The sequence below is a fragment of the Lycorma delicatula genome, chromosome 2 (genome assembly GCF_047948215.1).
Source record: "Lycorma delicatula isolate Av1 chromosome 2, ASM4794821v1, whole genome shotgun sequence".
NCBI lineage: Eukaryota > Metazoa > Arthropoda > Insecta > Hemiptera > Fulgoridae > Lycorma > Lycorma delicatula.
Genome location: NC_134456.1, coordinates 121,973,726 through 122,000,533, shown reverse-complemented (window position 1 = coordinate 122,000,533; position 26,808 = coordinate 121,973,726). Strand labels below are relative to the sequence as shown.

At 33.6% G+C, this 26,808-nt stretch overlaps 1 protein-coding gene across 1 annotated transcript in view; it reads left to right on the top strand.

Annotated features, from left to right (window-relative positions):
• The window catches only part of LOC142319940 (dual specificity calcium/calmodulin-dependent 3',5'-cyclic nucleotide phosphodiesterase 1-like), a 193,054-nt gene that overhangs the window by 156,203 nt on the left and 10,043 nt on the right, over positions 1–26,808 (top strand). The window contains exons 7-11 of the mRNA XM_075357616.1: positions 123–239; positions 5,612–5,752; positions 14,145–14,314; positions 16,337–16,498; positions 25,522–25,724. Of these exons, the coding sequence (XP_075213731.1) occupies positions 123–239; positions 5,612–5,752; positions 14,145–14,314; positions 16,337–16,498; positions 25,522–25,724 (793 nt within the window). The remainder of the gene's footprint in view (positions 1–122; positions 240–5,611; positions 5,753–14,144; positions 14,315–16,336; positions 16,499–25,521; positions 25,725–26,808) is intronic.

Genomic DNA, 26,808 nt, shown 5'->3' with positions numbered 1-26,808 from the left:
TAAAACTTACAATATCTTTAAAAAGGTATTTTTTTTATTCTGTACTCAATTTTTTATTTTAATAATCTATATTGATGCTAGATTAGTTTGACTTTTTAATATCTAATTTTTTTCTGTTTCAGACATTGGATGAATGGTCATTTGATGTTTTTCTCTTGAATGACTCCTCCAATGGACAGCCAGTTAAATATCTTAGTTATGATCTTCTCAACAGATATGGAATTCTTCACAAATTCAAAGTAAGAATATATATATTAAAAAATGGAAAAGTTTTTTTTAAATTATTCTACACAATTCATGTAAACTATACACTTGCCTATATTTTCTTCATTTTTTAAAATTTCATTGTAGACACTTAGTCTAACTAACAGAATATGGTATAATGCATCAATTTTCAGTAATCAATACAAGTTAAAAACTGACCGTGATTTCTCTTAAGGCCGCTATCATGGTAGTCTAATCTATCCCTATAATGAAATACCTCAAGGTGTGAATAAACAAGAATGGTGGAAGTGTTTGCCCTAGACTGGGGCCCCATACAGTACTTTGGATGCACAGGGCTATCTCCCTTTGGATATGCTGTGAGTACAGGACCATCTCAAGCAATGCTCTGGGGGTAGTAGCCTGACTTGCACCCCTGAACCTTTTAGTTCAGAAGAGGGAGGAGATGTATAGGGAGTGGGTAAGACGGATCTGGAGGCATCACTTGTCCTCAGGTGGCAGAAGAGATGGGATCATTTGATACCACTTACAGATTGATACCAGACCACCTGAGATGACTATCGAAAACAAGGGGAACTACAATATGAGTTGACCCAGTTACCTTACCAACAACGAGTGTTTTAAGGCTTACTGATCCACATGGATGCTGAGACCCTCTGCAAAATGCAATTATTGAGGAGAGGAGGATACCACAGAACAGTGTTCATGTGGAACCCTGCAGCATAGGGAAACATTCAGGAGAGAATTTGGCATGGTTACCCCCACAGAAAATCACTGGAACTATACTACACACCAAACAATCATGACACGCAGTGTCCACGATGTTGATTAAGATCATTTGAACCAGCTTGACAAAAGATATCCAGGGGGAGATATTACCTTAGTCGTCCTTGGGATAGGTCCTTGACCCCAAAGTCAAGGTTAAAAAAAAACTGCAGAATGCTTATAAGTTTGTGGTGTAGGACAGCAATGGAGCTGAGACTGAATACAAGACAGAGTGCTGTGAAAATAGTGTAATGTGAGCCCAGCAACAATTTTTCTCAAACGTAGACAATTTTTATAATTCTACACTTGTTGTGAGAACCAGTTTTGATAAAGTTAGTAAGTTTCAGGGGATAAATTTTTTTACAAAATGAAATTGCATAGTGTGATTTAGTAGAGGGTGCACAAGTTGTTAATATAATTATGAAAGATCCATAAATATTGATGACCTATTTGATGAATGTACATTGTTGAATCAGGTAATTCAAAAAAGGGTAGGTTGTGGTTCAAGTTATGAAAACGTACCATATATTATTGAAGAAAAGTGGAAAAACAATTTTTAAGGTGTTTCAAAAGATGTATATTTCATATTGCAATATTTCTAAAATGGTTGAGTTTATAATATCTTTGCCTCGGACATCTGTTCCAGTTGAGAGTTTTTTCAATTACAAAAACATCTGGTCAGCAGAAAGGAGTTGGACTTTCAGTATCTACTGTTACACATCTCCTAGATGTTAAAATTAATTCAGAACTTTCTTGTGAATTTTATGATGTAATTAAAACAAACCATTTCTTAAAAGTCATGTCTAATGAAAAATACAACTGAATAAATAAGGATTAATTTTTCAGTAAATTATTAAAACCTTTAAGTAATTTGAAAAATATGTCCTGGGTTGGACCCAAAAAAAATATGGTAAGCCATAAAATATTATTGTTGCCATGTGAGACGTAAACAAATTTTTCATGAAACAAGTTTTTGTTGTGCATTACAAAAATGAGTGATACTAATTATGAGCAACATTGTTCAATCAAGTTTAGTGTTAAGCTCAGTGAGAATGCTACTGAAACTTTTTCAAAATTGAAAAGGGCATGTAGATGAAGCTTTGTCATGAGCCCAAGGTTTTAGATAGTTTAGTGTATTTTCAGATGGCCGGAAATCAATTGCGGATAATCCAAACTCTGGAAGATCATTAACGTCAAATGTGACGACAATGTTGAGCAAATCAGCAGACTTAATACGGTACGACCGGCGATTAACTGTCAGAATGTTTACAGAACAATTGAATTTGAGCCATACCACAGTCCATCAAACTTTTCCTGAACATTCCAAAAGATTAACCTTCAACAATTTTTACAAGGATATTTCATTTTTCTCTTTAATTTTGGAGGACAGAACTTGCACGTTTTTCTTTTTTCGAAGAAATCATGACATGGTACCTCATCTTTGATCTGTCAGATTCGTTTTATACTCAGCAACAAATCTTGTCCAATGTTGCCCATAAAAATTCTACAATGCACCAAAGGGGACATGAGCGATTTGCCTAAACTTGCACATATTTGATCCAAATTATCCACTCCACTTATGGTCTGGCTGTAGTCTGCTATGATTTCAGGTTTGCCTGTTTATTCATTAATACTTGCTCCGTGGTGCATTGATGATAAAAGTATAACAGCTTTTGACCTTTTTGGGACGTACAAGAGTAAAGTAAGATCTTCTATGAAGCCATAGAACATTTCTCCTCTTTCCATTTTGCTTTTCTTTAACATCTCAGTACGTGTCAGTTCCATGTTAAGAAGTTCACTGGCGAGTTGTATGAAATTAAACCAATTATCGCATGTGATATTTCTTCTGGTTTTCATTATTGGTTGAACTAGCCTCAACACAGTTTGCATTGGTATAAGAAACCTTTTCCTTTCTTCAGGCGGCAATTTTTTTCCGTCACTAGCTTTTCCATTATAAATTTAAGCGTTGTATAAATAGTGTGTTGTTGCATCTATTAAGACATTATCTTGAGACCATATTTGGCCAGTTTGTTGGGCATGCATATTCTAAATTTTGAACATCCATGAGAAGATGCGAGCATTTCGTTTACAGAGACTGCTGATCCAACATTATAGCACAGCTGGCACTTTTCTATAAATCTAAAGAAAGTCTTGGAATTGGCTGCAGCACTGTTTTTTCTCTCTTCTCTGTCTCATGAATTATCAAAATGCAAGAATTGTAAAAGAAATAAAAATGTCTCCTTTGTCATAACACAAAAAATATTTTCCTGTGCCATTTGTGGCAAACAAATTCAGCACCAACTCATTCCAGGCTTGAAAATTAATATACTAGTAAGCCGATTAAGCCTTTCAGTTCGATCAAGTCTGTTTCATGTATAAATTCCTTTTTGAATAATACGGTCTGACTATTTATTTTTACATTTGCCCAGTGTATGATTTCATCAAGTCCAGACATTTGGGTTATAATAACGCTTTGTTTTGTTTGAACAGTCTGATTCAGAATTTCTTGATTCAGAATTTTTTTTTTCCATTTGAATGGTGGTATTTTTTTCCTTTGCATTTCTTTTATCTGACTACCATAATAATAGATTCCATCTCCTCTCCGTATAACTTGTTCACTGTATTTTTGGATTTATGTCTTCACAAGTGACAGATTCCATAGTTTCCATAACTACTCCCTCTTCAGTACCTTCAGCAACTAATTCTACTTCATCATTTGAAGAAATACCTTGCTGTGATTCACTCTCTGCTTCGTATTCCGGGTCATTATCACTGCCGTCAACATTTTCAACTTCACTATCATCTAAAATTTCACTAATTAGTTTTTCTAAATCACCATCAAAACTTGGTTCAAGTCCTTTTAAAATACAATAATTTGGTCCAGCTACATCCTCTATTTGCCTAGAGCAAGAATTTGATAATCCTGCCTATTCATTCATCATTTAATTAACTAAATATACAATACAAAAAATATATTTAAAAAACTAAATAAAACACAACTGACAAATAAATCACACTATTACCAATCTTGTAGACTGACTAGAGTATAATACAAACACAATGCTATGTCCAGCAGACAACTTAATATACGTAAAATTGTACACACACATGCATGTTCAAGGTTACTCCCACCAGTGACTGACTAGTCTCCCACCTACTAAAATGTACAGTGAATAATGGCATTTCAGGTTAAGCTGTTAGGGAATAATGGGAGATGGAATTTCCCTCGTGGTCCAAAGACTGATGCATAGTAATAAAGGGTTAAGAAAGGATATATTAAAATCATCTTTCTTAGCTTTCCAAAGATTTTTTAAAAAGTAGTTTAATAACAGTTGTTTCTAGTTAAATTAATTGATTCATAAATTTGTTTATTTTTAAGAATAAAAAAAAACAATCTGGTGTTTTTTAGACACCATTAAAGTAAGTTTTAATTGGTATTGAAGGACATTTTTATATTTAAAATAATAAAAAACAGGCACATCCAGGAGTTTCCTGAAACGCCTACTTTTATTATTATTTTACTATTATTTTTTATTATTATTACTTTTTATTTTATTATTTTGCTATTTATAAATCGTTAACATCATCAAAAACGTACTTGCAAGGTTCCCACTGTTCTACTTTAGCTATTTCTTGTTTATATAAATTATATTTCAGATATAATGTCGGGATGGCAAATTCATTCCATTTTCTGATGTTATTACTATCATAAATTTCAGTGATAAGATGAGCAATCTTGAAATTGATAGATTCTACATTAGGTCAATAATATCAATATAAGATCCTTACTAAAATTAAGATATTGGTTTGATTTTAAATGCTAAGAAAACTGGTTTTATGAATTGGGGTCTACCCATCATCTCAACTGAATTTTATTATTTTCAGAATGCAATTTAAGTAGCTTTTATAATGCACCATTATTATCTGTAGTTTTGTATACTTGTATATGTTTTGTGTCTCTATAATATGATTCAGTGTATGTTTTATTGACAGTTTTTAAACTTATACATGTTTGTGTGATGAATTTTGTAAATAAATAAATATCTAATGACAAAAATACGAAGTCTTTCAAAACTGCCAACACTTTAAATAAAAGATACTGTGCAAATTCCAAAACAACAACCCAATAAAAGCAAGATCATTCAACAAACCAACTAAATGAACACTAATGATTGCAGGAACTTGGGAGTAAAAAAAAAGAACTATAGTGACTGAATACATTGGCTCTTTATCTAATGAAGTATAATGCAGTAAAAAGATAAACATACTCAAGGAAGGAGAAGGTTTTTGCTGATTGTCAAATATGGCATATTAAATATATGACAAATAAATAAAAAAATTAATATGTATCTGTTGTTTAAATTTCATAAACATTTTATAAAATAAAACTAAAGTTCAGAATTTTAGTTATATTTTAATATTCCTCTACATCCAAATGTATTTTAAATAGTTTGAAAAAGGTTTGAATGTAGTGGAATTAATTTGGTTTGTCAAAAAATAATCATTTTGTCTATTTCTGTCTGTGGTTTCTTAACTCAATGTGATTATTAAGTTGCCATTTTGTATCTATTTTTTAAGTGCATATTTAAACACAGTGTAATTGATGTTTTCTTCACTGTTTTAGGTGTCTCCAGTTGTTCTGGAAAGTTTTTTGGCCAAAATAGAAGAGGGGTATTGCAAGTACAAAAATCCATACCACAACAATCTACATGCTGCAGATGTAGCACAGACTGTACATTATATGCTTTGCCAAACTGGATTGATGGTAAGTTACTCTTCTTTAGCAAGTCACTACAATACAATTGGTTGTTCCTCACACTCCACGCGCCATTTCCTTCTATCTTGTCATGAATTACATTCTACTCCTCTCTTGTCAATTACCACTTCCAATTTTTTTGTTTCCAATTCACTTTGAACCTGCATTCCAGAGTAACCATTCAAATGACTGTTTTGGCAACCAATCACATATTATCATTAAATGACTGCACTATTGCAGCTGTATCTTTTGTATGAAGTTAGTAATATTCCCTTCTGTTCTCATTCTTGTTTATCTCATATTTGACCATATATAATCTTATGACGTTACAATAATGGCAACAGTAATTCATTTTCATTTCCTTCATTCTTTTATTCATCTTACTTACCAAACTTATCTTATTCTGTATGTTATACTGCTCCTACACTATACCCTGCTGTATATACTGTTATACTACTGCTGAATGGTACTGTTATACTTCTGTCCTACATAGCTTTAAAAATAGATTGCTTCATTCATCTAATAATATTGTAGTAGTAATACCTTAATAAAGAAGAATGTAACCTACAGATCAGTAGCAGTAATTGATTTACTCAACACCTCATATATAACTCGACCAATTTATTCATCAGGTCATAAAAATAATCCCTAAGTAGCTAATTTCCTGCATTAATTCAGTATTTCCATTGTCTGTGACACTTTTATTATGGTCAACTATTGCTCTTGTCAGAGTGTAAGACAAATCTCAGTCATTTACAACTGATGTATTATTAAAACTAACATAAAAATCATTAAAATTAAACAAAAAAAATTGACAGCAGTCTGTCAGACCTGGCATAGTAGTAGTGTAATCTTTTTCATGCATAGTAACTAAGAATTAAAAACAGGATTACCCAGAATATTTTTAGGCTGATGACACTAAAATACTAAGAAATGAGAATTTATTACATACTGAAGTGGAAGAGCAGTAAGGTCAATATCAAAAGCTACAAATTGATTTCTGACGAAATCAGAATCAAAATTACAAGGGTTTCCAGTAATTAAATTTGACATTGGCATTAATCACATTAATCATTCAAAACATTGGCACCTCCTGTGGCCAATTCAATATCAATCGGAGGAATACTATTTCACAGTTTAGGTTGCTTACTCAGACTCTTTTTACTATAGTTTTATTGTACTCCAAACATTCTCAGTAATTGATATAATTTATTGCTAAGAAATCTGTTTTTTTCAAATTTGATATTTCTTTCACAAGTTTTCTTCACAAATTTATATAATTACTTTTTAACAGGATCCTTAAATTATTTAAAATTATGATAAATTTGTCTAAGTTCATCTTTTTCAATTTACTTTTTTTTTGGATGTCAATTATTTCTTTGATTATTCTATGGTATGTTTTGTTTTTTTGGTACTTTTCAGCTAAGGTGTTTCTCAGGGATGCAATAGAACAATTTTCTGGCAAGGCTTCTGTGAACAGCTTTGTTCTTATTGACCTATAACATAGGGCTTCTCACCTATGAATGCCTTAATTTGAAATAGATCAAATTTTTTTTTCAACTGGGTATAAGCTAAACTGTTTAGCTTACTGCTTATTGTAAATTATTATTAATACTAATTTACTTAGCTTAGAAATTTTTTTATTAAAAATCTATCCATAACATTGCAAGATTGTTTTATTTAGACTAAACTCTACTGTCTTTACTTACTTTCTAATAATAGTGCTTATAACATATTTTAATTAGAAAAAAAATCATATCAGTACAAAACATGCGCTAAGACTTACATCTTTTTATGATTTGTTCATATCATTTTTAAGAGGTCAATTTTTATGGTACAATTATCATTTTTTGACTATTGCCCAGATTTTCAATTGGGTTTAAGTCTGGGGAGTTGCCTGGCCATGAACACTTAATGTTTTGTTATTCAAAACATATTTCTTCTTACACATATACTAAATGACCTTACAAATCACAACCATAACCCAAGGTGGAAACTATCTTGCCAATGGGTGGATGTCTCTACATAGTGAGTCTCAAATGTTTCCCTCCACTAACCTAGGTGAACCCAGTTGTATTCAGCTCTAGCTTCAGTACGCATGCACTCTGCTGGAATAGTCTGTTATACCACCAATACTAGTGGGAACTATAGGGAAATTCCAAAAAACCCCTGTGATGGTTGGTGGTCTATCTGAAAAAACCACCACCCAAAGTCAAGTGAAAAGACCTCACTCAGCATTGTCTGATGAGTATAAAAATGCTGTTGATGAGAACAGGCTGACTGTTGACGTCCACAGTACAAGAACATATGATTTGTTGTTCTTAAATACAGTCAAGAAGGAGGCTCCCTTCAAAAGGTCTCACCTTTCCTGATCAATAAAGTTATTACAGGCTCAAGTGGTTCACCTAACAGAGTCGATTTCTGTTGCGTCTCACTAATATGGATGGTATTAATATAAAAATGGTATGCCACAAATCCTCCAGCCAAGGAAAATCTTTTCTTGGGAACTTTTGGAGGTTGATATCATTGAGATTATTGATGAACTTTGTCCCCATGTGTTGAGGTGAGATGAATTATGAAACATCAGAACAGAATAGAGAAACCTACTCCGTCTCTTAATTGACATTTAACCTTACCATACCACCAAAAAACATCAGAATTGATTACATGTCTATGTAAGTGCGACAATTTATTCCCAACCCTAGGCTATGTTTCCAGTGTCAAAGATATGGCCACACTACATCTTCTTGCCAGAACACTGCAATCTGTGCTCGATACACAAAGGAAGGCCACAATGACTTTGAATGCCAGGAGGAAGAAAAATGTGTTAATTGTGGGGGATCATGTTCAGCTCACTCATGAGTTGTCCCACTTTTAATGAACAGAGGCAATTCTTAGAATTTATACTGAGCAGAAGCTACGAAAATTGTATAAAAATACGCTAAACTCCCGTAACCTGGTAAAAACTGTTCTTTTGCAGCAGCTAAATCCAAGCAAACCCCTACAAATGCAGGTAATCAAAGCAGGAACCTGCAGTGAACTAAAATCGGTTGTTCAGGTGTTATCTGCTCAGGTCACCTCGCTCACAACTACTATTTCAGAGCTAACAAGAAATATAAACAAGAAGAAAAGTATTTTTGGTGGAAAGACTGACAGTGGTTTACCGAAAACCACTTCAGTTGGTATAACAATAAAGTTTCAGCTGCTGCGCCAACAACGCAGCAAACTAGCAAGATTTCCTATGAAGATATCAATAAAGAAATTGTCGCCTGGTGCAGTATTTCCCCCTCCCAGGTTTCCAACTCTTCAAGAATATAAAGGCCGATGAAGTGCCTGAATAAGCAAAGCATTTCCTAAAAGTTATAAATAGCAAAATAAAAACCGGATTGTATTTGATAAATTATATGCACAAAGTTCTGAAATAACAAGAAAAGACCATTTATGGATACAAAAATTATTCAGTAGAATATTTGCGGTCTCTATTCAATATCCATTCCTGCCGTGAGGATATTGAAATCCTACTAGACGAACAAAATTCTTTAATACTGTTACTGCAGGAGACTCGCCTCCATCCCCAGGATGGCGTGTCCTTTCGCAGATACGTCTGATCAAACTGAGGGTAGAAAATGTGAGGGTGTAGTTGTTTTCCTGAAGGAAACTGTAATAGCCACCCGTACTCCGCTAGTGACAAACATCCCTGCAGTCGCACTAGAGATGTTGCCGCCATTCAAAATAAATTTCTGCAGCTTATATTATCTTCCCCCACACTCCGATATCAATGAGGATGACCTGTCTAATTTGTTTTCCCACATTCCTATATCATCCCAATAATTGGCGATTTCAACGCTCACCATCATTCTTGGGGCTCATCGTCATGTTCTCTCAGAGGCAATATAGTTGATCAACTGAGACAGAACGTAGAGCTCTGCTTGCTGAACGATCGATCGTGTACATTTGTCATCTTCATCAGGTACATTTTCGTGTATCGATCTGTCTGGTGTTCAGCAAAATTGCTCCCACGTCTTCTTTGGAAGTGATCATAAACTGGTTGTGTTCTCAGTCTGTAATTTTTATTTCCCTCAGAGTCAAACACAAAGATGAGTCGTTCAGAAAGCGGACTGTGTCTGATACAAGGATTATTTTGGCGATTATGACAAGAGCGGTAGCGCAATCCACCAACTTGTAATGTTTACACATTGGATTCTAGATAACGTGATCAATTCATCCCCTTAACATCTGGAAAACCAAGGCGACCTGCTATTCCTTCCTTGGTGGGATGAAGACTGCAATCGGGCTCTAAGGATTGGCGTAAGACTTTATGTAATTTCAATCGAAGTCCAACGACTGAAATGCTTTACTCTTTCGTCAAGTTTTCCGATATCCTAAGTAAAAATCTTGGTTGAATTACGTGGAATCCATTTCTCATACACCGTGACAGCTGATGTAGCGACCACATATGGAAGGTCGTTCAGAGCAGTTTAACTTACATCATCGTATTAACCTGAGTTTGTGAGATAAATTGCTGGTAGAAAATATCCCTTTGATGATGGGAGACTCACTAAATGAGCAAAACATTCCATTTTCTCATAACGAGCCAAGATATGCCTTGAATAATTCTCGTGATACTTCCCCCAGAAATGATAATATAACGTTCAGAATGTTATCACATCAATTCTCGTGACACTTCCCCCAGAAATGATAATATAACGTTCAGAATGTTATCACATCAATTCTCGTGACACTTCCCCCAGAAATGATAATATAATGTTCAGAATGTTATCACATCTGCCAGATAGTGCAAAACGACATCTTCTGTGTATCTATAATAGGATACTATCTGACCGTTTGTACCAGATTCTTGATCAGAGGCACTAGTAATCCCCATACTGAAACCTGGTAAGGATAAAGCATGCCCGACAAGTTAACGTCCTATCTGTTTGACCAGTATCTGTGCAAGGTGATGGAACGAAAGGTAAACCATCATCTAGTGTGATACCTTGAGAGAAACTTCTCAATGCCCCAGAACTGTTTCCGCCAGAGCAAATTGTCTATTGATCACATTGGTGCACTGGAAGCTGCTATTTAAAACGCTTTTTCACTTTGCCAACGCCTGGATGCTGTATTTTTTGATTTGCAAAAGGGATACGAAACGGCATGGAGGAGAGAAATCCTAAATACATTTCATTATTGTGGTGTACAAGATAATCTCTTCGCATTTATCGGGGTTCCTCAGCTGTCAGACCTTCCAAGTTCGAATTGTTGGAACGACAGTGTCTGAAAGTTTGACGCTGGAAAACGGAATATCCCAGGGAAGTGTCCTTAGTGTTAATTTGTTTGCTGTAGCCATAAATAGCTACTGGATTCACGTTTTCCCCAGAAAAAACCAAGTGCATTTGCTTTTCCCGGTTGAGGGAATATGTTGACCCCCAGCTGTATTTACATGGTGAACCAATTGAAGCGAGCACGCAGGTTAGATTTCTAGGTATGTCGTTTGACCAACGACTAACATGGATAACACACTTGAAGGAGCTGAAGGCAAAATATCTAAAAATGTTAGACATCCTGAGACTTCTGTCTGTTCTCGCTTGGACTACGGCTGTGTAGCTTATTCGTTGGCGAGGGCCACCACACTAAAGATGATCAATGCAGTTCATCATTTATTCATCCGTCTTGCCATGGGTGATTTTCGTTCAAGCCCTGTGATAAGTCTGCTGGTAGTCAGTGGTGAGCCATCTCTTTGTAATAGACGAAAACAAACAATATACTCCTATTTTGTTCACATTTTGGCGCAACTCACCCAACCTTTGATGTGATGTCGCGAACCAGTATGTTAATCGATACCAGGTTCACCAAACATTTACTGCAACTAGGCATTAGAGCTTAATTCGGATATCTTGCAAAAATAATTTTATAGTATCTCAAATAGCATGGCTCCTTGTATTACAGTTTATACAGATGGCTTTAGAAAAGTTAAATCTGTGGGTCATGGTTTTGTGGTTGGCAACTGAACCATTAATAAGGCCTTACATTTGGTTAACCCAAAATTTTGTATGTTCTGGAAGTGCTCTGCAGGCGATTAATGATGTGTACTCTAGACACCCCAACCATATAGGGATTTCAGGCAATGACCGCGTAGACAGTGCAGCAAAAGAGGCTTGTTTTCAGCATTCTTTTACAAGTTTCTTTACTTCTAACAATCTTGTCTGTTTCCTGTAGATGCTAGTTCATGATGAGAGCAAAGTGAATGGGATGCTATGATGAACAATAAAGTTCGCCCAATTAACAACACCATTTCACTGTGGAGCTCCTCATGCAGAAATAACCGTCGAGAGTAGGTTATTATCTGCCGTTTGCAAATTGGACATACTAGGCTCACTCATGGGTATCTGACGACACAAACAGATGCACCAATTAGTGCTCGCTGCTACTGCTGACTGACAGTGCACCACATCCTTGTGAATTTTATCAAGCAAACAATTCTTGGGAATAGTGAAATGTTGTTTTCTGTTTCACGATTTCTTAGAGCCGTCCGTTTATATTCAAATATATAAATTACTGAAGTGCGTTAAAAATATTCATGCCATTTGCTGTAATGCTGATTGCGATTTTTTTTTTTTTAGTTTTTTTTTCGAGATATATGAGGTATATCTTTGTGTTATTATTTCGCTTTAAACATACTTATTACTTTGAAGATATATTTTTGCTTATCGAGGTTTTTAGTCTTTTAAATAATTTTTAACTGTCAAATTTTTGTAGAACAAATATCATGCCCAGGCGATGATAACACGAAAGTCTTTTTCGCCCGAAAAAACAAAATAAATTTTAGAATATTGATATATCCACTCTTCAACTTACCTTGTACAGAAAGTAATGAATAAGGTGTTCCAAATGTAAAACAACCTCAAAACATTTTTGTCTGGGGAAGCCAGTGATGTATTTTCATCTGATGCTTAAACTTATTTTATGGATTTTCATTTGGTATATGTGAACATCTGTCCATTAGAAGATTCATTTATATCTATAAGGTTTTAAAAATCTGTGCTCTATCTTTACATCTGTGCTCTAGAATTGAAGATTACTCTTTTTAGAAGTATGACTTTTGATTTGATTCTTTCAGTTACAGACTGCTTCTTGCATTCTGTATCCCTCTATTAATTACAAGGTGACCTCTTAAAAATGTTCCTCTAACCTTTTAACTGCATACACTGAAAATATCATCATGGGCCTCTGCCAAGGATATAAATTATCTATCAGTCTTGCCTTCAGTAATCTCAGAAGACCTGTCCTCCATCAGTAAACCAGCTAACTCCCCACGAACTTGCAGATTCTTGTAAAAGACCACATACTCACTTGTCAAGAAAGCTGATGGAAAATGTACTTCTTAAATTCATGAGTAGAATTGAACAATGCTCAACGCTATAATAAACACTCTAGGGATCCCCTACTTAATAACAGAAGCATAGGAATCTATCAGAAGTCCTAATTTTATCAAAATCACTTCATTCTATGTCTGGAATAATATTTAAAACTCCTTAGGATTACAATCACAATGAAGGCAAGGTCTGGGCCTTTCACTGTTTGCTTCATTGTAGTCAATCCATGAGACCACCAACCCAAAGCTACTATTCAACTTTTACTTCATGGCATGGAATTCACTACCTCCTAAATAATGCCAAATGAAGATTTCTTTTATGAAATATGATAGAGAATATAAAGAATGACAGAATTATATGCTTTTGCCTGGGCTCTAATTGATCTATAGCTGAAATATGTAGGTGTTTGGTAAAGTCTGCATTCCTGTGCAAGAGACAACCTCTTGAACAGTAAAATTACCTTTAAAAACAAATGGCACAGTCCATAAATGACCTCAACCCTACACATCAGTTCCTTTCTGGGTTCTTCAGAGTTTATATTCATTATTCCATTTCACTTTGAGATTACATAAACTCTGCTCAGAGCCAGTTTAGTTTCATTACTTCTTAATTTCATAAATATGCTATATACACCTTTTTTCAGTTAAGGATCGAACAAAGAGTTAAATACTACGGTGGACACTTAAATACAAGGAATTTATTCATTATATACATGAGACAATTGTATATGGTACAGTATTTAAATTATTGAATTGTAACTACATATTAATTATAATAATAAATATACATGTAACTTTTAAATATTTTAATTAATATTTAAATAATTCAACTGAATTATTTAAATTCAGTTGAATTATATATCAGCTATTAATAGTTGGTACATTTGTGTCAGCTATTTGTTTTTAATTAAATTTGACTGGATAAATTTTACACATTCCATAATATTCTGGTTAACTATTTATCAAAAAATTTAGTATTATTTTATTTCATTTTAAATTGAGAAATAAATCAGTGAAACTTATTTACAGAACTGGATGACAGACCTTGAAATATATGCAACTTTAGTAGCAGCTATTATTCATGATTATGAACATACAGGAACAACAAATAATTTTCATGTAATGTCTGGAACTGAGACGGCATTAATATACAATGACAGAGCTGTTCTAGAAAATCATCATATAAGTTCTTCTTTCCGGTAAGTGATTTATGTATGTTTGCAATAATGTAATATTAATCATTAATCACAATTATATTTATTATTTTAAACAAAAATTTTAATTCACTGTTTTTTTTCTTTTTTTTATGTTGAGGGTGTATGAGTTGAGGATGAACAGTCAACTACTTTATTTAAAGGTTATAGAATCCAGTAAAAAATATTGATAAATATTCATTAGTTAAAATGATGAACTAAATGCAGCTTATCAGATGGGTTTCTCTTAATCTTCTTTTAATTCAGCAAAACACACCTATGACCTGTTAGACAAACCTTTCTTTTGTTAGTGTTTAATGGAGGTTGGAAATAGTAAGTGGTCAATTTATAAACCTTCTGTTAACATTCTTGGAAGGTCATCTATTGAATAGAAGTTCAAAACATTTAACATATTAAATTTTTGTATAACAAATAGTGGGCTTTAAGTGTCTAATTGAGGCCTGTAAGGCCAGGTGTATGTATTAATGTACATGTGCAGGTGTTCAAATTTTGGTTCATCAGTGATCAGGTACGCAAGAATGATCCAGTGACAGTGAATCCAGAGAAGTAAAAGTTAATATTTCTCCTTGTCATGAAACAAAATATTGTGACTTTTTGTAACAGACATTATGAAAGTTTGTAGGAATAATTAACATATAAAACAAACACAATGTTTCAAAAATTTGTGATGATTGTTGTGTATATCCTACTATAAGTACCAGTTTTCAAAATATAATATTATCTAAATTACACTTCCCAAAAATTGGTTCGATGTAACTGTGAAACAAGACAAAATAAAACCTTGGCAGTGTATGTATATATACTGCCAAGGTTTATATACTAATAGACATATTATGTCTATTAAATTACATATACACATTTTTAAAAAAAATGAAAAGTACATAAAAAAATTTTGTTTTATTAATAACTTCTGATATTTTTTATGTTTTATTTTTATTATTATTATTGAATTATTATTTTTTATAATCAGAGGTTAATAATTATTAATAAATCAATATATTTAAATTTAAAAAAAGGAAATGAAATCTGTTCTAAACCATGTCCCTTCCCCTAGTAAGATCAAAATATTTCATTAATTAAAATTTTATTTGGCTATAATTCTGGAACCAATAAAAATAAGTACCACTTATGATATACTGTTGAAAAGCTCTCAATGAGGGCTAACTACAACACTTAAGAAAAAGTCCAAAATCCAAATTTTCTGGATTTTGGGCTTTTTTGGTCCAGTTGATTGTAATCATAAGGGAAGGTGCACAACTAGATGTTACTACAGTCCTAAATCCAAAATTTCAACATCCTATGGCTAATCGTTGTTGAGTTATGTGAGATACATACATACATATGTACAGATGTCACAAAAAAATAGTCAAAATGGATATTTCTGATCATAAAACTTTCTTAACTTAGTACAAGGAAATAAAAATGATGTTGTTATTCCGACAAATAACTTTCATTAACAAAATAATTCATAAGGCAACATATAACACTATAAAATGTTGGATTATTAGCCATTGACAAAATATGAAAAAACAAGTGTATGCGTTGGTCTAATGGTAAAATCATTGTTGCAAATTTTTGAAGTCCAATATTCTAACGTTCAATCCTAGTAAAGGTAAGTATGTTTTAATACTGATTTGATAATGAAGTTAATTTTAACTTCATTGTATTTTACAATTTATTCATTGTTGTCCTTAAATGAATTTTATGAATTTCTATCTTATTTATTAAAAATTGTAGAAATAAATAAATTTAGGTTTAGTTAATAATATAAAATCTAGGGAAGCATGTACCAGTATTCTATATTTTATGAAAGTACTGCTGGGTTAAATATACTTCCAAGAACTTGATTAAAATTCAAGATGTAACAGTGTAAATGACATATTCCAATTATTTACCTTCCTAATACCTTTGGGACAATAACAAAGATAAGTATTCATTTCACTGCCATGTAAACATTTTGTTTAATTGTTAAGTTATGCTTTTATTGAAAAATAAATTTTTTTTCAGGGTTTTGAGAGAAGATGAAAATAATATACTTCATAATCTTTCTCGTGAAGAATACAGAGAGTTTAGATCGTTAGTCATTGACATGGTTTTAGCAACAGATATGAGTTCACATTTTCAGCAAATTAAGAATATGAAGAATCTTTTAACTCTAGCTGAACCAAGGTATTATTATTAATGCTGCTTTTATATCATTTATATACATTTCTTACTTTTCTTCTTTTTGTAAATCTGTTCAACCACTTAGTTACTCATTACTCTGGACCAAAATTCTCACCGGATAATAATCAAAAGTACTGTTTTAACTGCATTTCGCTTAAAAAAAATTAAGAAAACTTTTCAGTACGTATTTGATCTATTTTGATGTAATATATTGTTTTTGTCAAATAGTTAATTTGTTATACTACTGTCATGTACCAGCATAAAATATATCTTATAAAAAATTTCTAGAATAAATATGTCAAATCCTTTTTCAAAGTGACAATGGAATTTTTCTTCCCAGTTTATAAATAAAGGGTTATGTTATCTTTTAAAACTGCACTTCTGTTCCACCTAGGGCAGGTGCCCTTGCACCTTACAACAGAGTTTATTATTAGGCCTTTTTGTAAAGTAGTAAGAGGGGTGCACTCCTTACTTCCAGCTTACCCCCATTTTCAAGTAAACTCCATTTAAAGATTTTCCAGTGATTCAAGTAGCTTGTATATGTACATCAACATAGCAGCAGCATCTGATTGGTAAGCATTATTCTGTAAAATTTAATAATCTAAATTAGTTTAGATCACTATTATAACCAAGACCTCAATGAAACTGAAATGCTTACCACTCAGATATGCTGCTGCTATGTTGATGTACATATACAAGCTACTTTTACATATACAATTCATATACACAGTACCGAAACTTAAGTTCAGTAAAGTACAGTAACTTAAGTTCATAATTTCCAGAAGTTCACAAAACCAAAACTAACATTGTTATTTACTTTTCACAAATGATCAACCCAAAAATGACTTAACATATAGAATCAACTTATACAAATTTAAAAGTTTGTAGAAATCTAACAATACCCAATAAAAAAATTGTTACTTGTCAGAGTTTAGAAAACTTAAAACATAGGTGTGTGTATAACTTCTACCAGGGGTTTCTGAAGTAATATTGGGACTCCTAATAGTACAGTGGAGGGAACAGTTTAATGCAGTTTGATGTCATAGATAGCGAGAAATCAATTGCTTTGTTACACTTTTTATTTCTCATATTTTTTAGTGCTGCTTTATTGTTTACGCTTACTTTCACAATGCTTCAGCCAATATCTACTTGCAGATAGGACAAAGAATGGCTTAAAAAGGTCAAAGCAAATGTATAATAATAAAATATTTGCAACAAAATAAAGGAAGACAATCCAGAAATTTAATTTCAAAATTCAAGCTTGCTTAGCCATCCTTTATGGCATGTCTGCCTAATAGGTGCGTAATAGGAGTGTATAATCAAATAAACTAAGAGAAAATGAAAATTTAATAAGCCTGGAAAATCTTGTAAAAGAATGTAGAAGAAAGTTAATATTTCTGGCTTTCAAGTGGCATTAAGAAATATTGCATAAATTTTCATACACCAGCAAAACATGCAACATTATAAAAGCTATTAGAGGTTTAAAAAACAAAAAAAAACACCCAGATCTGCAGATAAATTCCTGTGATAAATTATATGGGAAATTTTGTGTATAAGTTTTAAATAAAAGATTGAAAATTATAGGAAAATTTCACAATATGACATTTTTCAAACGAATAAATTATTTAAAACAAAGTAAACTTACAGACAGGAAGGAAGATCGATTATATTTCTTGATGAATCTGATAACTGTGTATGTCGGCACTACTGCAGGAGAAATTCTGCATGCACTTACTAAATCAGGCTAGAAGCAAGGAAGATGAATCCTGAGAATTACAGAAAAATTTCACAAACAAAAATACCAAACCTTACACCTTGAGATCTTGACCACAGTGTAGGTGTTGCCACATGAATTTGAACCATACTAATGAGCCAGCAGAACCTGGTGCAGCTACATTCTACTCTACTTTTATGTGGTTCGTCACTTTTTGTAGTATTATGCATTGTTTTGTTCTGCTGATTTAAAACACAGTAAATTATGTATATTTTATGAGTAAAAAAGTACTTAAAAATGTACAAAATTAATTTAATTTAAAAATGAAAAATCATGTAATGCACTCAATACTATTAATTATATTTATTATATTTACACATACATTTATTTCTTAAATTTTATAATATAAATTTACAGTTATTCATCAAAAAATTGTATTTTTATTTTAATTTGATGTTACTCCATTGATGAATCAGCTAAGCTTAACTGAATCTTTAATTAGGCTTTAGAAGAAATATAAAACACTATTATATTTAAATAAGATACTACAAAATCTATATCAGCTGAAAGTCATCATCCTCATCTAAGTCACTAAACTATGAGTATCCCTCATTGTTACTTTCACTTATCTTCCAAAGAAATTATGAAAACTGTTTTGGATAATGAGAATAAAAAATCACATTTCAAAAGAACATGTGTCATCAGCAAAATGCAATGAAGGAAAAATGGCAAACTCCCTTATTAGAAGCAGTGTTTTGAACATGCTTTAAATGTTGAACAGAATTGTTTGGGATAGTTAGAGTTGCCATAATGTAATAAAAAATTTTCATTTGCTAACAATGATAGTGAAAGCATGACATCACCAATGAAACTCAGTCATCACAAATAATGTGGGAACTGATTCTAGAGTTTGAAATAACAAAAAAGATCATATAAACATATGTATGAAAATGCTTTCTTATCGAGTTATGGCTCACAAAATATTTCTCCTGTATTTCAGTTACCAATGAAATGAAGTCACACTGATATTTTTAAGCCTTATATAAGGGAGCCTTATATAAGCCTTATGCTCCGGAACCTCCGATACATTCAGACATGCTGTTCGTCTGCGAGGTGTGAGGCGGGATCTGGTTCCCAGATCCGGACAAGTATCCAGTACGCGATCATGCGGTAGTGGGGTGGTGAGCTGTGTGCGGTATATAAGACCTTCATAAGGTTTCACCTCTTCTGATTAAAAAAGTTTTAACAGGTTCAACTGGTTCCCTGAAGAACATCAGAAAACTATGAGATGGAACCTTTTTGATTGAAACTTTTAATGATGAACAGAGTTTATTTCTGTTACGTCTCAACAATATGAATGGAATGAACTAAGTGCAGTATACCAAAGAAGATCACGACGACACTGGAAGAAAAATGTGCTAACTGTGAAGGGAACACAGTCAGCCCACTCGCAAGATTGCCCAACTTTAAAAGAAGAGAAGGCAATTCTCAAAATCTGAATGAGCTAAAATATTTTCAGATTAAGAAGTCAGTTGCTGCAGCTAATGAAACTAAGCTGGTGAGATCCCTCTTACAGTTCCTGTCTCCAATGTTTTACCTGTATGGGCAGGAGTAAATACAGCTGGCAGTATTATACAGTATGTATTATACAGTAATTGTATGGCCTCTTAAGGGAGGCCATACAATCACCCCCTCTGGGATGTCATCTGCGACTTCCCATTTTTCAAAATCTCCCCTCAATCACTTGATGTACTGGAGGATATGGTTAAAGAACTGCCTGACCTCAGGCATCAGAGTTTAACAAAAACTAAAAATTCTAAAAAGAAAAACTGGATCAACAATTTATTTTTCTACATTTATCTGTAATTCAGGTCTTCGGTCTCACTTTAAAGATTGTATAATATTGATGCGCACACAAGAATCATTAATAATGTGCTTTCAAGAAACACATCTACAACAAGATGCAGTAAAACTCAGGGGCTTTTCTGTGAGATATAACTGTTTCGTAGACAGTAGAGAGAGCAGAACAGTAGCTATTTTCATGTGGAATGAGGTATCGACTGCAAGAATATCACTAGCTGACCCTCATTCTTGCTGTTGCTATATCTGTCCCCTTCAAATTACGTTTCTGCAATTTGTATTCCTCACAGAACTCTGAAATCGATGCTCTAGATATATCAAATCTTATCACACAAATTCATAACAAACAGAGTGAGACAAGACTTGGACCTCTATATACTGAATGATGGATCATGCACTCATATCATTATTGTCTGGTACATTTTTCAACGTTGACCTCCTCTTATGCTCACTTTGTTTACTCCCTCATCGTAATTGATCGGTTAGTGACGACTTTTACGGCAGTGATGAGGCTATTATATCTTTTGTTGTCGATTACTGGGTAAACAAAAGACAAAGGAGATGGTTTGTTGAAAAGGCAGTGGAATGATTACCTTCAAGCATTCCCATCGTAGTATGATGTTGCAGATGCCATTGATCAACTTAACTGTTTTACGTCCCTGGTACTCGAAAATGCTAATACATTCCACAAACATCTGGAAACCCTTGATGTCCCTCCTTTCCTTGGAGGAATGAAAAAGCTATTAGGAAACAATGGCAGGCACAGTGTAAATTTAACTGCAGACATCTAAAATTTGTACCATAGGGATAGAGCGGTATGTCATCGGGTATTCTTAGATGTTAAGAGAAAATCATGGACAAAATACATAGACATCTCACGCACTACTCCCACGTCAACTGTGTGGAAAAAACTTTGTGCTGCTGGCGGATCACAGAAATAATCTATTCTCGGGTTATTCACGAAAGAGAACGTCTTTCATCATCTGCAGTTGTGTATAATTTGGTAGGTTGTTTCCGTTCTGTGTTTTTATTCAGCTCACAAGTCTTCTCACCCGTCTGATCGAAAGCCATTATCATACCAGTATTTAAACCTGGAAAAGATAAAGGATCTCCTAGTTACTGCCTTATCTCCTTGTCAAATGTTTTATGCAAAGTGATGGAAAGAATGGTGAACTGCAGGCTTACATGATACTTGGAGAAAAATGGCCTTTTATCTCAAGAACAGTGCTGTTTACACCAATACGCCAAGGTCGATCTTCCGATGACCACTTAGTGTCACTGGAAACAGTTATTGTTACTGCTTTCCTACTCCACCAGCAGCGCCTTGTTATCAGGAAGGCATATGATACAGCCAGTGATGTGGTACTCTAATCACTCTTAAAGAATGGGGAGTCAAGAATAATATGTTTGCCTTTATTAGGGGTTTCCTAAATGACCTACTTTCTATGTTCTGTACATTATGTTTTCCTTAGTCTCGCTACATGTGCCTTTAGATCAATCCCTGTCTCATGCACTCTTGTTGAGTGTGGTGAACCATCACTGTGGAATAGCCAGGACCAACTTCTAACTTCTTACATTGCCCGTTTTAAAAGACAACCTGATTTTTTAATACAGTCCTTGCAAATCCTCATTTACAAAGGTCTGAGTTTTCCGTTATGCAGCACTTACGGGATATTTTACCAACTTATCCCTGTTCACCTCTGTGCAAAATTATCCTTATAGAATTTCATTTTGACTTTATCATACACAATAAAATAATAACTGCTCTTTTTTGTCTTTCAGCAAATGTTTTATCATTTTTTCTCACAGATGGGTTGATAGAATCTTAATTGCTGAACTGTACGCTATCAGTAAAGCTTTACTCTATCTAAAGCTCTAGATATCCTATCATTATTAAAATCTATGATGCAATTGCTGAATTGAACCATCGCACCACAAGTGAGTTTCTTCTGGATTCCTAGCCATGTGGGAATTCCAGATAATGAACATGCAAATTCCACTGCTATGTAGACAATCATCCTTCACCCTCTGTTGCTACTTCTGACTTTAAGAAACTCTAGCACATTAAAGATACTGTCTTGCTATGGGATTCCTCATGCAGAAAAATTTGTCGAGAGGAAATGGTTCTTTGCCAATGCGGCTAGGACATACGAGTCGCACATGGCTATCTGATGTCAGAAAAAATACACCACTATGCATAGGATGCAACTACCGCTTGACTGTGCATCACATCTTTATGGATTTTCATGTTACATCTTTATTCTTCCTGTTATCCTTGAAGGAGCCCTTTGCAATCCCCTCTATTTTAATTTTATTTTATATGAATACATATATATAGTTTACGCACGCGCGCGCGCACACACACACACATGCGAAGTCTGTTCAGAAAATAACCGAGCATTTTTAATTACGCGACAACAGAGATATTTAGTGATGTGCAATTGGCAGCATTGTGTTTCGCATAAACTCCTCTGTAACTAGATGTTCGTGAATTGTTGATATCTCGTTTAGTTTTTGTGTAATTGATATTTTAGTGCAACGTGTTTAAGTGTAAAAAGTAATTGTAACCAAATAACGTAAACTTTTGCGTGAAACTGGGGAAAACTTTCACAGATTCGTTTCAACTTTTGAAACAAGCTTACGGAGATGATCCTCTGGGTTGTATACAATGTTATGAATGGTTTTCCAATTACTAGTTTCGAAACAAGAGATTAAACGTTAAAAAAGAGATAATTAATTTTAACAATTGAAAAATCTCTGTATTGGACATTTTAAGGCCATAACTATCAGAAAATAATAAATATAAGTCTGTTCTGAAAATAACCGAACATTTTTAATTATGCATCACATATTTCCAACGGAGATATTTAGTGACGTGCGGTTGGCAGCTATGTGTTCCGCATAATCTCGTTTGTAATCACACGTTCTTGGTTTATTTTTCATGTTATTGTTATTGTTATTTGAGTGCAATGTGTTAGTGATTTTCAGGAGAAACGATACAACGAAATATTTTGCGTAAACTGGGGAAAACTTTCACTGAAACATTTCACCTTTTAAAACAAGCTTACCAAGTTGATGCTCCGGGTCGATTCAGGATTGAAAATTGCCTTCGACTTTAACTGATGACACGTTCAGAAAGTCAACGATCTGGTGCGTGAAAATCGCCGGTTGACTGTCAAGAGAACACGCAGAAGAGGTTAGATCATGCCATGACATTTTGACTGAAAAATTGAATATGCATTGAGTTGCAGCAAAGTTTTATTCCTTGTTTGATGATCGAACAGCAGAAAGAACATTGAGTGGACGTTTGCTGCTTCTTGAACAAGTTGATGACGATGAAAACATTCATGCAAAGGATCTTAACGGGGGATAAAAGCTGGATTTTTGGCTACGACATTGAGACAAATGGTCAATATCTCCACGCCCTAAGAAAGCACATCAGTCTCGATCCGATGTCATTTTTTTTCGATTTTAATGGAATTGTGCATTTTGAATTCTTGTCTCAAGGGAAAACAGTAAATCGAGCATATATATTATCAAGGCGTTTTACAAAGGTTACTGAAAAAATCCGCAAAAAGAGAGAGAGTTACTTCATCACGACGATGCGCCCATACACTCTGCTTTTCGCGAAGTGAAGACACCACTGGGAAAAGTGTGTGAACAAGGAAGGGGAACACTTTGAAGAGGACAAGAACCAATAACCTTTAAAATTAATAATAAACAGTAAAGAAATGTTTTCTATATGTATTATTTATTAAAAAAAAGTCTTATTTTTACGATTTTGGGGGTTGGCGTCCCCACGGCCCTAGTCTCTGCAGCTTTTCTTCCCACTGCACACAGAGCTGCAGAACACTTTACACTACACACATACACCACACCCAGAACACTAAACAAATTACAACATATACACTTACACAACTACATGACAGCATCCTACATTGTTTTTTCTTACATTTATATTTGGTAGTGTTGCATCACCTTACGAAATGCAACCATAACCCAACATGAAAACTATCGTGCCGATGGGTGAGTGGCTCTACTCATCTTTTGAGTCTCAAAAGATGTCTTGTGGGCACCTGGGTGAACCCAGTTGATTTAGTTCTAGCTGTGCTGTGCCACAAAACATTGAATACAAGCCGAGGAGTAATTTTTTTCATGACCTTCTGGATATAGACGTTACTGAAATTGCTGATGAGCTTCATCCCCAAGATGTTGTAGAAGTAAAACGAATAACAAAACAACAGCACACAGTGGAAGAACCTACACCATCCCTTATATTAACATTTAATCTTCTGGTACCACCAGAGAATATTAAAGTGGGTTACCTTAATCCTCGGTTTGAGTATGACCATTCATAATCCAACCCATGACGATGCTCCAAATCCCAAAGGTATGGTCACACTACATCTTGCTTGAAAACGGAGATCTGTGCTAAGGAAGGCCACAATGACACTAACTGCCCAGAAGATGAAAAATGTGCTAACTGCAGTAGTTCATTTACAGCTTGCTTTCTTGCCCAACTTTTAAACAAGAAAAGGCAATTTTCAGAATCTGTACTGAGCAGAAGCTATCTTTTCCAACCGCACGAAGAGAATATAAAAAATTAATGAACTCTCATAATATGATTAAACCCAATGTCTCTTTTGCCACCGCGACAAAGCAAAGTTCCTTTAAATTCTGGTAACCATCAGTGCAGATCCATTTTTTTTTACGAGATGGAGGAACCCCATTTACGAGCGTCTAGGAAGTGCCAGGCTCGCTGACAGGTTCCGCAAGATGTTAATAAGTGCGTATGTGTTCCTGCGCAATACTGACTAAACACCCACCCATGACTATTCACCCTTCCTGGCACAGTTTAAAGAAGCACTACTTCAGGAAGAGGGAGATCACCCATACACACAGTCATACTCCAAATTGCTATGATATGATGAAATGAAATACAATACATCATAATATACACCTAAGTTCATACAGCTAGATATATATTTACAACAAAAAGCAGCGTTGACCTACAGCTCAGTTCATAGTATCATCAAACAATTATATCAATAGGAAAATAACATTATCAATCATTATAATACAAAACATTTTAAAAAAACACCATAGTTCATCCACAAATACATATTTACAACACAAAGGAAGCAGGGAAGACCTGCAGCATCAATACACATACAGTCATGTTCAGGCACCCTTATGCACAATCAATGTCTAACAAGTGAACATAATGATACAATCAGTAGCAAAACTTAATAAAAATCAACACAATACTACAAGTACAGAGAAATAAACAGGCAGAGTGTCCACAGTTTCATCGTGTCCAGGCGATCCCCTCATGTGCAGAAGATCCCCTAGTCAAATTAAGGCAGATATATTTGGTTTTGTTGATACTTTGTCAAGGAAGAAACAAACTATCAATTTTTTTTTTGTAAAATATATAATTTTTTTTTTTTAGTGTTGACAAATCAAAAGCTCTGTCACTGGTTTTGCATTGTTGTGACATTTCTCATCCAGCTAAACGTTGGGATCTGCATTATCGATGGACATCCCAACTACTGGAAGAGTTCTTTAGACAGGGTGATAAAGAACGTGATCTTGGCCTACCATTTAGTCCACTATGCGACAGAAAAAATACTCTTGTAGCAGAGTCTCAAATTGGTACGTATCTTTTATTTATTGTTGTATTGTATTGTATTTTATAATTGATTATTGGCTCCCTTTGGTAACATGCTATTCCTTCTTCTATAACAATTTATATCATCATAAGCACTATTTTTGCAATGATAATTGTAAGTAATTCTTGAAGGTCTGTTAAATTATCATATAATATAAATCTGTATGAATAACCATTTTTTGTAAATTATCAGGCCTTTAAGATATGGAGTGTTGTAGAAGGATGCTGAAAATTAAATGTCAACAAAATTCTAGGATGTTGAAAATTAGGTGTCAGCAGAATTCTAAATGAAGAAGTTTTAAGATTAAAAAGGTTTTAAAACAAAATGGAAAGGATAGAAATTGAATCTTATAAAAATGGATTAGATTTATAAGCCATGTCTTAAGTCAACCGTTTCTGTTCTTTGATAAAAAGGGGGTCTATAGTAAAGCAACGATTTTAACATATAAAACAGATAATTGATGTTGTAAAATGTAACAAGTATGTTGAGATTAGAAGTTTAGCACTGCAGCAAAAAGAGTGGAAAACACAAAACAGATAAAAAAATAATTTAATTAATGATAAAGAGTAGTCATTGATCTAGAATATAATATTTGTTGGTATTTTAATTCTCATAATACTTTATAATAATAAGCATATAGTTGTTCAAACTAGGAAAAAATCTACTAATCTAAAATGAGTATAATGCTAAATTACAACATATATTTTTAAAAACTGTATGATTCAAGTGGCAGAAACTTATGCCATACTAAAAAAAAAAAACTTAAATTACCAAAAATAGCATGAAATAACTTACACCTAAAGTTGCTCAATATAACTGACTACTTGCTGAGATATTAGGCTATAAAAATATTGAAGTATTATTAACTGAAAAGATAAAATTAACTACGCACTAAATGGAATCAAGTTATTACCAGTTGTGTAAGTAAATAATTCAGTATTTATTTCCATAGTTACTGTTTTTTTAATTGGGATTTTTTTGCTGATTTAGAAAAAAATAAGTGGCCAGATAGTAATAGAGATTCCTTTTCAAATTCCTTTATATTTTGAAGTAATTCCCTCTAAATA